General features: G+C 46.0%; 2 protein-coding genes across 8 annotated transcripts in view; both read right to left on the reverse strand.

The window, feature by feature from the left end:
• The window catches only part of PHF20 (PHD finger protein 20), a 189631-nt gene that overhangs the window by 117186 nt on the left and 58909 nt on the right, over window positions 1–13536 (reverse strand). For all 7 annotated transcript variants that reach the window (XM_084646317.1, XM_084646322.1, XM_084646321.1 and 4 more), the window contains exons 6-7: window positions 10930–11317; window positions 4314–4421 (exon numbers count right to left, since the gene is read on the reverse strand). In XM_084646317.1, the coding sequence (XP_084502443.1) occupies window positions 4314–4421; window positions 10930–11317 (496 nt within the window). The remainder of the gene's footprint in view (window positions 1–4313; window positions 4422–10929; window positions 11318–13536) is intronic.
• LOC311529394 (uncharacterized protein) lies at window positions 1467–3248 on the reverse strand (the record flags this gene model as incomplete). Its single annotated transcript, XM_084645382.1, has 2 exons — window positions 2574–3248; window positions 1467–1987 (listed from the first exon to the last, which is right to left on the reverse strand). The coding sequence occupies exons 1-2, from the start codon at window positions 3154–3156 to the stop codon at window positions 1467–1469; spliced, it is 1104 nt and encodes a 367-aa protein (XP_084501508.1). The 5' UTR covers window positions 3157–3248.

The raw sequence follows: 13536 nt of genomic DNA on the forward strand, positions 1-13536 counted from the left end.
GGCAACGCGATACCGGGCGAGGAGGCGACGTCAGCGCGGTCCCGTGAGTGATCAGGACATGGACACAGATTTCTCTGAAAGCATGGGCCCTACCAGTGCATGCATCATGGTGCTAATGGGGCAGGTTCATGCTGTGGAATGCCGATTCTGGGCTCGGGAAACAAGCACAGACTGGTGGGACCGCATAGTGTTGCGGGTCTGGGACGATTCCCAGTGGCTGCGAAACTTTCGCATGCGTAGGGGCACTTTCATGGAACTTTGTGACTTGCTTTCCCCTACCCTGAAGCGCATGAATACCAAGATGAGAGCAGCCCTCACAGTTGAGAAGCGAGTGGCGATAGCCCTGGGGAAGCTTGCAACGCCAGACAGCTACCGGTCAGTTGGGAATCAATTTGGAGTGGGCAAATCTACTGTGGGGGCTGCTGTGATGCAAGTAGCTCACGCAATCAAAGATCTGCTGATATCAAGGGTAGTGACCCTGGGAAATGTGCAGGTCATAGTGGATGGCTTTGCTGCAATGGGATTCCCTAACTGTGGTGGGGCTATAGATGGAACCCATATCCCTATCTTGGCACCGGAGCACCAAGCCGCCGAGTACATAAACCGCAAGGGGTACTTTTCGATAGTGCTGCAAGCTCTGGTGGATCACAAAGGACGTTTCACCAACATCAACGTGGGATGGCCGGGAAAGGTGCATGATGCTCGCATCTTCAGGAACTCTGGTCTGTTTCAAAAGCTGCAGGAAGGGACTTTCTTCCCAGACCAGAAAATAACTGTTGGGGATGTTGAAATGCCTATATGTATCCTTGGGGACCCAGCCTACCCCTTAATGCCATGGCTCATGAAGCCGTACACAGGCAGCCTGGACAGTAGTCAGGAGCTGTTCAACTACAGGCTGAGCAAGTGCAGAATGGTGGTAGAATGTGCATTTGGACGTTTAAAGGCGCGCTGGCGCAGTTTACTGACTCGCTTAGACCTCAGCAAAACCAATATTCCCACTGTTATTACTGCTTGCTGTGTGCTCCACAATATCTGTGAGAGTAAGGGGGAGACGTTTATGGCGGGGTGGGAGGCTGAGGCAAATCGCCTAGCTGCTGGTTACGCGCAGCCAGACACCAGGGCGGTTAGAAGAGCACAGGAGGGCGCGGTACGCATCAGAGAAGCTTTGAAAACCAGTTTCATGACTGGCCAGGCTACAGTGTGAAAGTTCTGTTTGTTTCTCCTTGATGAAACCCCCCGCCCCTTGGTTCACTCTACTTCCCTGTAAGCTAACCACCCTCCCCTCCTCCCTTTAATCATTGCTTGCAGAGGCAATAAAGTCATTGCTGCTTCACAGTCATGCATTCGTTATTCATTCATCACACAAATAGGGAGATGACTACCAAGGTATCCCAGGAGGGGTGGTGGAGGAGGGAAGGAAAATGCCACACAGCACTTTAAGCACAGCACTTTAAAAGTTTACAACTTTAAAATTTATTGAATGACAGCCTTCTTTTTTTTGGGCAATCCTCTGTGGCGGAGTGGCTGGTTGGCCGGAGGCCCCTGCACCGCATTCTTGGGCGTCTGGGTGTGGAGGCTATGGAACTTGGGGAGGAGGGCGGTTGGTTACAGACGGGCAGCAGTGGCAGTCTGTGCTCCAGCTGCCTTTGCTGCAGCTCAACCATACACTGGAGCATACTGGTTTGGTCCTGCAGCAGCCTCAGCATTGAATCCTGCCTCCTCTCATCACGCTGCCGCCACATTTGAGCTTCAGCCCTGTCTTCAGCCCGCCACTTACTCTCTTCAGCCCGCCACCTCTCCTCCCGGTCATTTTCTGCTTTCCTGCACTCTGACATTATTTGCCTCCACGCATTCGTCTGTGCTCTGTCAGTGTGGGAGGACAGCATGAGCTCGGAGAACATTTCATCGCGAGTGCGTTTTTTTTTCTTTCTAAGCTTCACTAGCCTCTGGGAAGGAGAAGATCCTGTGATCATTGAAACACATGCAGCTGGTGGAGAAAAAAAGGGACAGCGGTATTTAAAAAGACACATTTTATAAAACAGTCGCTACACTCTTTCAGGGTAAACCTTGCTGTTAACATTACATACATAGCACATGTGCTTTCGTTACAAGGTCGCATTTTGCCTCCTCCCACCGCGTGACTACCCCCTCAACCTTCCCCCCTCCCTGTGGCTAACAGCGGGGAACATTTCTGTTCAGCCACAGGCAAACAGCCCAGCAGGAATGGGCTCCTCTGAGTGTCCCCTGAAGAAAAGCACTCTATTTCAACCAGGTGACCATGAATTATATCTCACTCTCCTGAGGATAACACAGAGAGATAAAGAACGGATTTTAGTTGAATGCCAGCAAACATACACTGCAATGCTTTGTTCTACAGTGATTCCCGAGTACGTGTTACTGGCCTGGAGTGGTAAAGTGTCCTACCATGAAGGACGAAATAAGGCTGCCCTCCCCAGAAACCTTTTGCAAAGGCTTTAGGACTACATCTAGGAGAACCGCAAATGCCAGGGCAAAGTAATCCTTTCACATGCTTGCTTTTAAACCATGTATAGCATTTTAAAAGGTACACTCACCAGAGGTCCCTTCTCCGCCTGCTGGGTCCAGGAGGCAGCCTTGGGTGGGTTCGGGGGGTACTGGCTCCAGGTCTAGGGTGAGAAACAGTTCCTGGCTGTCGGGAAAACCGGTTTCTCCGCTTGCTTGCTGTGAGCTATCTACAACCTCCTCCTCCTCATCATCTTCTTCGTCCCCAAAACCTACTTCCGTATTGCCTCCATCTCCATTGAAGGAGTCAGACAACACGGCTGGGGTAGTGCTGGCTGAACCCCCTAAAATGGCATGCAGCTCATCATAGAAGCAGCATGTTTGGGGCTCTGACCCAGAGCGGCTGTTCGCCTCTCTGGTTTTCCGGTAGGCTTGCCTCAGCTCCTTCAGTTTCATGCGGCACTGCTTCGGGTCCCTGTTAGGGCCTCTGTCCTTCATGCCCTGGGAGATTTTCACAAAGGTTTTGGCATTTCGAAAACTGGAACGGAGTTCTGATAGCACGGATTCCTCTCCCCAAACAGCGATCAGATCCCGTACCTCCCGTTCCGTCCATGCTGGAGCTCTTTTGCGATTCTGGGACTCCATCATGGTCACCTGTGCTGATGAGCTCTGCATGGTCACCTGCAGCTTGCCACGCTGGCCAAACAGGAAATGAGATTCAAAAGTTCGCGGTTCTTTTCCTGTCTACCTGGCCAGTGCATCTGAGTTGAGAGTGTTGTCCAGAGCGGTCAGAATGGAGCACTCTGGGATAGCTCCCGGAGGCCAATACCATCGAATTGTGTCCACAGTACCCCAAATTCGAGCCAGCAACGTCGATTTAAGCGCTAATCCACTTGTCAGGGGTGGAGTAAGGAAATCGATTTTAAGAGCCCTTTAAGTCGAAATAAAGGGCTTCATCGTGTGGACGGGTGCAGGTTTACATCGATTTAATGCTGCTAAATTCGACCTAAAGTCCTAGTGTAGACCAGGGCTAAGAGCTGGTGAGTAGAACTAAGTGGCATTTGGTACACGCCACCTTTCTATGCCCTTGATGCAGAACAAGAGGACTCTTGGAGCACATGTGCATCATATACTGCTCACCAAAAGACTCCAAACTTGAGTACATGAGGAAAATGTGTACCATCATCAGTGGAATGTGCATATGGACAATCATACAAATAAGCTAAAAAGAAATTGAGCTCCTTAAATCTCGTAGGGCATGTTAAGGTCCAGAGGGAACATTATTACCGAGGTATTAGCAGAAGGCTCATTAATCTAGTATTCAAAGGCATAACAAGATCCAAGGGCTAGATGTTGAACCTACATAAATACAGTTAGAAATAAGGTGAAAATATTTTTTAATAGTGAAGATAAATTACCCAGTCGAACAATCTAGCAAGGGATGTGATGGATACTCCATACTTGACATCTTTAAATCAGCACTGGAGGTCTTTAGAAAAGATATCCTATAGTTAAACCACAATTTATTGGGATTAACTCAGGAATCACTGGGTGAAATTATAGGGCCTCGACTACTTAAGGAAGTCAGAATTGGACACAATGATCCCTTCTAGCCTTAAAAATCTATGAAATCTTTCTTTCAAGACTTTTGTGGGGACTACTTACAATATTGATACATTTTAATACCCGACGTAAATCATTGCAACAGATTCCCTATATAACACATATAGCCTTTAGACCATCTAAAATTAAAATGCAAAGACAATATTATAGAAAGAACAATGTTATAAAATGCCCTAAGTTACAAATGTTGAAGTACTAAAAATACTCACACAAGTTTTTTTCAACCCTGGTGCGTTTTGATGGGACTTCCCCTCCTTTAGGTATTTTCCGCCTTCTTAATTCCAATGTTATTGGCTGCAATGTTTGAGAACTTTGCTCTACAAATTTACATAAAACCAGAGGAATGAGAGTTGACTAAATATAACATTAAAGTTACTTAAAATACTCAAATTTTTATATTAAAAAAATACAAACTCACTTTTTCAGAGCTTTATAAAAAAAACTATTAGTATCTCTCCATAATTCTGCAATTTTCTTTATTTCCTTTCCTATTATTAGCTATTTTGGTACATCATGACTGACTCTTTAGTAAAGATATTCATTTACCATATAATCCCATTTATATCATCACATATTGTCATGTTAGTGTCGACACATCAGTTCTGCAATTCTCTCCTTAAAAACCATGTCTCTATTACTAAATTTTTAGACCTCTCTACCAATGTTATTTAAACACAACCAAATATGTTGCTGGTTGTCATGACCCGAGGTTGTAATGAATGAGCTAAAATAAAAGGAGTACTTGTGGCACCTTAGAGACTAACCAATTTATTAGAGCATAAGCTTTCGTGAGCTACAGGTTTTCTTTGCCTGGAGGCAGGGTACTTAACTCCTGCAGGGAAATTCACAGTCTTCCAACCCAGAGTTTTTTTTTTCTTTTCTTCCTAAAAGTAAATGGGGGGGGGGGTGTGCTCTACCCATTTGCCTGGAGACAAAAGTGGCAGGGTTTTTTTTAGGATTTTGATTTTTTTTTGTTTTACAAGGAGCACAGGTTTGAAAAGAAATTTTTTTTTTCTTTGGGCTGGGTAAGCAGGTTTCCAAGTAGTTGGAGGTTTTTTGCTTTAATTTGGGCCCAGAGCAGAGATAAGGGAATTGTCTTTTTCTGTAGGCTGACAATCACTATCAGAGAATAGGTATTCTATTCCAGCACAGCAAAATTTTACAGCCAAGTTTTGTTTGTTTATTTCTAAACCTCGGGTGTAAAGTTAGTTAAAAACAGAGAGGTTAGAATGGCCAAATCCTCGGCTCGACTACAGCTGGAATTAGCCAAATTTCAGGCTGAGGAAAAACAAAGGGAACATGAAAGACAGATAGAACTCATGCGGCTGGAGAAGGAGGTACAGGAGGCTGCCCACAAGAGGGAAATGGAGGCAAGGAAGCATGTGGAGGAGGAGAAGGAAAAAGAGAGGAAGCATGTGGAGGAGGAGAAGGAAAAAGAGAGGAAGCATGTGGAGGAGATGGAGAGGATAAAGGCCCAGCAGAATATACCAACAAACCCTCGCAATCCTTCTCCAGGTACCACTTCCCATCCCAGAAAGTTCCCCACCTACAAGGCAGGTGATGATACTGAGGCCTTCTTAGAAAACTTCGAAAGGGCCTGCCTTGGGTACAACATCTCTACTGACCAATACATGGTAGAGCTGAGGCCGCAGCTCAGTGGACCCTTAGCTGAGGTGGCAGCTGAAATGCCTAAAGAACACATGAACAAGTATGAACTGTTTAAATCCAAGGCGAGAGTCAGAATGGGGATAACACCCGAGCAGTCTCGTCGGAGGTTCAGAGCCCTAAGGTGGAAACCAGACATGTCATTTACCCGACATGCCTACCACATTGTGAAACATTGGGATGCCTGGATATCAGGAGCAAGTGTTGAATCTCCAGTAAATTTGCCCTTCCTAATGCAAATGGAACAATTCTTAGAGGGTGTTCCTGAGGAAATAGAAAGATACATCCTAGATGGGAAACCCAAAACTGTAATTGAGGCAGGAGAGATTGGAGCCAGATGGGTGGAGGTGGCAGAGAAGAAGAAAACTGGTCGCAGTTGGAGCGGAGACCAGAAGGGACCACCCCAGACCACACCCGATTCCCGGGGGCCGCCCAAAGCCCCACCTACCTCCCAAAGAACCCTCCAGACCCCTTATCGTCCCACCACCCCGTTCTCCAGCAACCCTCCTCGCCCCAGTGACCCGTCAGCTGGACGATGTTTTAAATGTAACGAGCTGGGGCATGTAAAGGCCAACTGCCCCAAGAACCCCAACAGATTACAGTTCATTGCACCGGAATCACACCAGAGGTCCACAGGCCCAGATACCTCCCAGATACCCTTGGAGCAGAGGGAAACTGTGAGTGTGGGCGGGAAGAAGGTCACCGCGTGGAAGGACACCGGAGCACAAGTGTCAGCTATCCATGCTTCCTTAGTGGACCCCAATTTAATCAACCCAGAGATCCAAGTGACTATTCAACCCTTCAAGTCCAACTCTTTCGATTTGCCTACAGCCAAGTTGCCTGTCCAGTATAAGGGCTGGTCAGGAATGTGGACTTTTGCAGTCTATGATGATTATCCCATCCCCATGCTGTTGGGGGAAGACTTGGCCAATCATGTGAAGCAGGCCAAGAGGGTGGGAACAGTCACCCGCAGCCAGGCTAAACAAGCCGTGAGGCCTAGCTCTGTTCCGGAAACTTCTATCAGGACCCAGTCAGAGGTGATGGACCCGGACCCCAGGCCAATGTCTGCAACAGCAATAGTGGATCCAGTCCCAGAACCGGAACCAGCCAAACAACCAACACCAGACCCCGTGCCAGCACTGAATCCAGTACTTGCAACCTCAACACCAGAGGGCCCCACAGAACCTGAACTGGCAGCAGCCGATAACCCTACACAAGAGGCTCAGCCGGAGCCTGAATCCCAATATAGTGCACCAGCGGAGAGCGGTTCACAGTCAACAGAAACAGCTCCATCCCCTATATCGCTTCCAGAGGGACCAAGCCTAGGTCCACAATCCCATGAGGAACTGATGTCTCCAGCATCAAGGGAACAGTTCCAGACCGAACAGGAAGCAGATGAAAGCCTCCAGAGAGCTTGGACGGCAGCACGGAGCAACCCACCGCCTCTCAGCTCTTCTAATCGATCCAGGTTTGTTGTAGAAAGAGGACTTTTATACAAGGAAACTCTTTCTGGGGGACACCAGGAAGACTGGCATCCTCAGAGACAGTTGGTAGTTCCAACTAAATACCAGGCCAAGCTCTTGAGCTTAGCCCACGATCACCCTAGTGGCCATGCTGGGGTGAACAGGACCAAAGACCGTTTGGGGGGGTCATTCCACTGGGAGGGAATGGGCAAGGATGTTTCTACCTATGTCCAGTCTTGTGAGGTGTGCCAAAGAGTGGGAAAACCCCAAGACCAGGTCAAAGCCCCTCTCCAGCCACTCCCCATCATTGAAGTTCCATTTCAGCGAGTAGCTGTGGATATTCTGGGTCCTTTTCCGAAAAAGACACCCAGAGGAAAGCAGTACATACTGACTTTCATGGATTTTGCCACCCGATGGCCGGAAGCAGTAGCTCTAAGCAACACCAGGGCTAAAAGTGTGTGCCAGGCACTAGCAGACATTTTTGCCAGGGTAGGTTGGCCCTCCGACATCCTCACAGATGCAGGGACTAATTTCCTGGCAGGAACTATGAAAAACCTTTGGGAAGCTCATGGGGTAAATCACTTGGTTGCCACTCCTTACCACCATCAAACAAATGGCATGGTGGAGAAGTTTAATGGAACTTTGGGGGCCATGATACGTAAATTCGTAAATGAGCACTCCAATGATTGGGACCTAGTGTTGCAGCAGTTGCTCTTTGCCTACAGAGCTGTACCACACCCCAGTTTAGGGTTTTCCCCATTTGAACTTGTATATGGCCGTGAGGTTAAGGGGCCATTGCAGTTGGTGAAGCAGCAATGGGAGGGATTTACACCTTCTCCAGGAACTAACATTCTGGACTTTGTAACCAACCTACAAAACACCCTCCGAACCTCTTTAGCCCTTGCTAGAGAAAACTTACAGGATGCTCAAAAACAGCAAAAAGCCTGGTATGATAAACATGCCAGAGAGCGTTCCTTCAAAGTAGGAGACCAGGTCATGGTCTTAAAGGCGCTCCAGGCCCATAAAATGGAAGCATCGTGGGAAGGGCCATTCATGGTCCAGGAGCGCCTGGGAGCTGTTAATTATCTCATAGCATTCCCCACCTCCAACCGAAAGCCTAAGGTGTACCATATTAATTCTCTAAAGCCCTTTTATTCCAGAGAATTAAAGGTTTGTCAGTTTACAGCCCAGGGAGGAGACGACGCTGAGTGGCCTGAAGGTGTTTACTACGAAGGGAAATGTGCTGGTGGTGTGGAAGAGGTGAACCTCTCCATAACCCTTGGGCGTATGCAGCGACAGCAGATCCAGGAGCTGTGCACTAGCTATGCGCCAACGTTCTCAGCCACCCCAGGACTGACTGAACGGGCATACCACTCCATTGACACAGGTAATGCTCACCCAATTAGGGTCCAACCTTACCGGGTGTCTCCTCAAGCTAAAACTGCTATAGAACGGGAGATCCAGGATATGTTACAGATGGGTGTAATCCGCCCCTCTGAAAGTGCATGGGCATCTCCAGTGGTTCTAGTTCCCAAACCAGATGGGGAAATACGTTTTTGCGTGGACTACCGTAAGCTAAATGCTGTAACTCGCCCAGACAACTATCCAATGCCACGCACAGATGAACTATTAGAGAAACTGGGACGGGCCCAGTTCATCTCTACCTTGGACTTAACCAAGGGGTACTGGCAGGTACCGCTAGATGAATCTGCCAAGGAAAGGTCAGCCTTCATCACACATCTCGGGCTGTATGAATTTAACGTATTCCCTTTCGGGCTGCGAAATGCACCCGCCACTTTCCAAAGACTTGTAGATGGTCTCCTAGCGGGATTAGGAGAATATGCAGTCGCCTAACTTGACGATGTGGCCATATTTTCAGATTCCTGGGCAGACCACCTGGAACATCTACAAAAAGTCCTTGAGCGCATAAGGGAGGCAGGACTAACTGTTAAGGCTAAGAAGTGTCAAATAGGCCTAAACAGAGTGACTTACCTTGGACACCAGGTGGGTCAAGGAACTATCAGCCCCCTACAGGCCAAAGTGGATGCTATCCAAAAGTGGCCTGTCCCAAAGTCAAAGAAACAGGTTCAATCCTTCTTAGGCTTGGCCGGTTATTACAGACGATTTGTACCGCACTACAGCCAAATCGCTGCCCCACTGACAGACCTAACCAAAAAGAAACAGCCAAATGCTGTTCAGTGGACCGGAAAGTGTCAGAAGGCCTTTAACAAGCTTAAAGCGACACTCATGTCTGACCCTGTACTAAGGGCCCCAGACTTTGACAAACCGTTCCTAGTAACCACAGATGCATCCGAGCGTGGTGTGGGAGCAGTTTTAATGCAGAAAGGACCTGATCAAGAATTCCACCCTGTAGTGTTTCTCAGCAAAAAACTGTCTGAGAGGGAAAGCAACTGGTCAGTCACTGAAAAAGAATGTTATGCCATTGTCTACGCTCTGGAAAAGCTACGCCCATATGTTTGGGGACGGCGTTTCCACCTGCAAACCGACCATGCTGCACTAAAGTGGCTTCACACCATCAAGGAAACTAACAAAAAACTTCTTCGGTGGAGTTTAGCTCTCCAAGATTTTGATTTCGACATCCAACACATCTCAGGAGCTTCTAACGAAGTGGCTGATGCACTCTCCCGTGAAAGTTTCCCAGAATCAACTGGTTAAAATCGTCCTTGAGATGGGAAAATATTGTTAGTCTTTATGTACTTGGTAGTATATTTAGAGATGCATGTGTCTTAACTCTGTTTTTCCTAGAGCTCCAGGAAGAAATCCCAGCCAGTGTTTCACCCTAGCTGAGATTTGGGGGGCGTGTCATAAATATAAAGGGAAGGGTAAACCCCTTTGAAATCCCTCCTGGCCAGGGGAAAGCTCCTCTCACCTGTAAAGGGTTAAGAAGCTAAAGGTAACCTCGCTGGCACCTGACCAAAATGACCAATGAGGAGACAAGATACTTTCAAAAGCTGGGAGGAGGGAGAGAAACAAAGGGTCTGGGTCTGTCTGTATGCTGCGTCTTGCCAGGGATAGACCAGGAATGGAGTCTTAGAACTTTTAGTAAGTAATCTAGCTAGGTATGTGTTAGATTATGATTTCTTTAAATGGCTGAGAAAAGAATTGTGCTGAATAGAATAACTATTTCTGTCTGTGTATCTTTTTTGTAACTTAAGGTTTTGCCTAGAGGGGTTCTCTATGTTTTTGAATCTAATTACCCTGTAAGATATCTACCATCCTGATTTTACAGGGGGGATTTCTTTATTTCTATTTACTTCTATTTTTTATTAAAAGTCTTCTTGTAAAACACTGAATGCTTTTTCATTGTTCTCAGATCCAAGGGTTTGGGTCTGTGGTCACCTATGCAAATTGGTGAGGCTTTTTATCCAACATTTCCCAGGAAAGGGGGGGTGCAAGTGTTGGGAGGATTGTTCATTGTTCTTAAGATCCAAGGGTCTAGTCTCTAAGGTGCCACAAGTACTCCTTTTCTTTTTGCGAATACAGACTAACACGGCTGTTACTCTGAAACCTGAGCTAAAATAAGTGCTGTAAGAGCACCATTTATTTCCATTTACTTAGTACAAAGATCCCCACACCACAAATCAGAAAAGAATGCAGTACTGAGCTGCTCAGCATCTCCCATTCCCTACAAGATTTTATACAATACTGCCTAAATACAAATCTTTTAAGTACTAACCTGTTGGGGGTGTTATAGGTGGTCTACCACGTTTTCTTTTAGTTTCCTTTAGGTTTTCTGGTGGACTCTTCACATTGTCATTTTCAGATTTCTTCTCAATTTGAGTATCTACTGAATATTCCATATCATGTTCTGATATATTCTCTTTGTCTTCTTTCCCATTCTTAGGTATATTTTTTTCAGAAACTTTGCCTTTTTCTGAGATGACTATTATTTTTCCTTCTTTATCAGGTTGTTTTGATCTTTTTTCTGTCTTTAATACCTTTTCATCCTTGTCCTTCTTAGCATTCTCTGTTGCTTTCCTCTGTTCTTTAAACTTCTCCCGTTTTTCAGGAGATGAAGGGATTTCATTACCTCTCTCTTTAGGCCTAGCATTACCCACAATATTCTAAAATAGAAAAAACAGGAAGTGAAAAATGCATGATTCTTTGCATTTTGAAATTTGTGTACATTTAACATAATTAAAAAAACAAAACAAAAGCAAAGGAACAGGGGTCCAGGTGTCATGTCAGTATAACCCATAAATTAAAAATTTAAGATTATAGGCAGAGAACTACAGTAAAACCTGCCAAGAGTGACCACTCATGGGGGCTAGCAAAAGTAGTCGTTTGTAAGAGGTGGTCTCTCTTCAAAGGCTTGATGTAAAATGGGCACTCTTACAAGGTACAGAAAGGCTACTAGTGTTACCAACGTTTCGTGTTTAATTTTAATTACCTATTAAATGAACATTAGATACAGTATACAAAACAGTACTGTATTTCATAGAATCATAGAATATCAGGGTTGGAAGGGACCCCTGAAGGTCATCTAGTCGAACCCCCTGCTCGAAGCAGGACCAATTCCCAGTTAAATCATCCCAGCCAAGGCTTTGTCAAGCCTGACCTTAAAAACCTCTAAGGAAGGAGATTCTACCACCTCCCTAGGTAACGCATTCCAGTGTTTCACCACCCTCTTAGTGAAAAAGTTTTTCCTAATATCCAATCTAAACCTCCCCCACTGCAACTTGAGACCATTACTCCTCGTTCTGTCATCTGCTACCATTGAGAACAGTCTGGAGCCATCCTCTTTGGAACCCCCTTTCAGGTAGTTGAAAGCAGCTATCAAATCCCCCCTCATTCTTCTCTTCTGCAGACTAAACAATCCCAGCTCCCTCAGCCTCTCCTCATAACTCATGTGTTCCAGACCCCTAATCATTTTTGTTGCCCTTCGCTGGACTCTCTCCAATTTATCCACATCCTTCTTGAAGTGTGGGGCCCAAAACTGGACACACTACTCCAGATGAGGCCTCACCAATGTCGAATAGAGGGGAACGATCACGTCCCTCGATCTGCTCGCTATGCCCCTACTTATACATCCCAAAATGCCATTGGCCTTCTTGGCAACAAGGGCAAACTGCTGACTCAGATCCAGCTTCTCGTCCACTGTCACCCCTAGGTCCTTTTCCGCAGAACTGCTGCCTAGCCATTCGGTCCCTAGTCTGTATCGGTGCATTGGATTCTTCCATCCTAAGTGCAGGACCCTGCACTTATCCTTATTGAACCTCATCAGATTTCTTTTGGCCCAATCCTCCAATTTGTCTAGGTCCTTCTGTATCCTGTCCCTCCCCTCCAGCGTATCTACCACTCCTCCCAGTTTAGTATCATCTGCAAATTTGCTGAGAGTGCAATCCACACCATCCTCCAGATCATTTATGAAGATATTGAACAAAACCGGCCCCAGGACCGACCCTTGGGGCACTCCACTTGATACCGGCTGCCAACTAGACACGGAGCCATTGATCACTACCCGTTGAGCCCGACAATCTAGCCAGCTTTCTACCCACCTTATAGTGCATTCATCCAGCCCATACTTCCTTAACTTGCTGACAAGAATACTGTGGGAGACCGTGTCAAAAGCTTTGCTAAAGTCAAGAAACAATACATCCACTGCTTTTATTTAAAATCTCTTGGTGGGTTTATTAATTCAGTAGCACAGTATGTTAATCAAAAGAGGAAATTCAGTACACTAATTAAAGTGCATATTTTCTAGACTGAAACAAAAGACAATTTTTACAATTATCTGTGTTATCAAAAAGTCTTGGTTTCAGTCTACAGTAGCTTGTATTTATTTGAAAACGTCACTTATTCTTGTCTGCCTCTGCAATAGGAACTTGTTTACCATTTTTTTCTGCATCGTTGAATAGCTCTAAAAGTTGGTTATTGCCCTTTTGAATGGCAATTGCTTTCATGTTTTTAATCATATTCTTGGCTTCAATCATAAAAATTATTCTTCCTGGTGTTCAGAGACACCGTTGCTATCCCCTCCATCATCAGTTTTTGTGTCACTGTGAGAGTTGTCACATATCTATGAGTCTATGGTTTGACATTTTTTAGGTTTGTAGCAGGCATTGACCTGTCAGTGACCTCATCAGTTGTTGCAAGGTTCTCATCGATCTGGTACATCCTCTCAATCAGCACGCCAAAAAGACTTTGCAACATGTTAACTACTGCAAGAGGAAGCTCATGTTCATCTTCTAAATGATGATCTGCATTTGGCGAGTCCGCATTTAGCGAAGCATTTTTTGATGGTGCTTGGCTCAGTCTCACTCCACGCTCAATGAACCCAGTG

This window comes from Lepidochelys olivacea (assembly GCF_965140295.1).
Source record: "Lepidochelys olivacea isolate rLepOli2 genome assembly, chromosome: 13".
NCBI classification, from domain to species: Eukaryota; Metazoa; Chordata; order Testudines; family Cheloniidae; genus Lepidochelys; species Lepidochelys olivacea.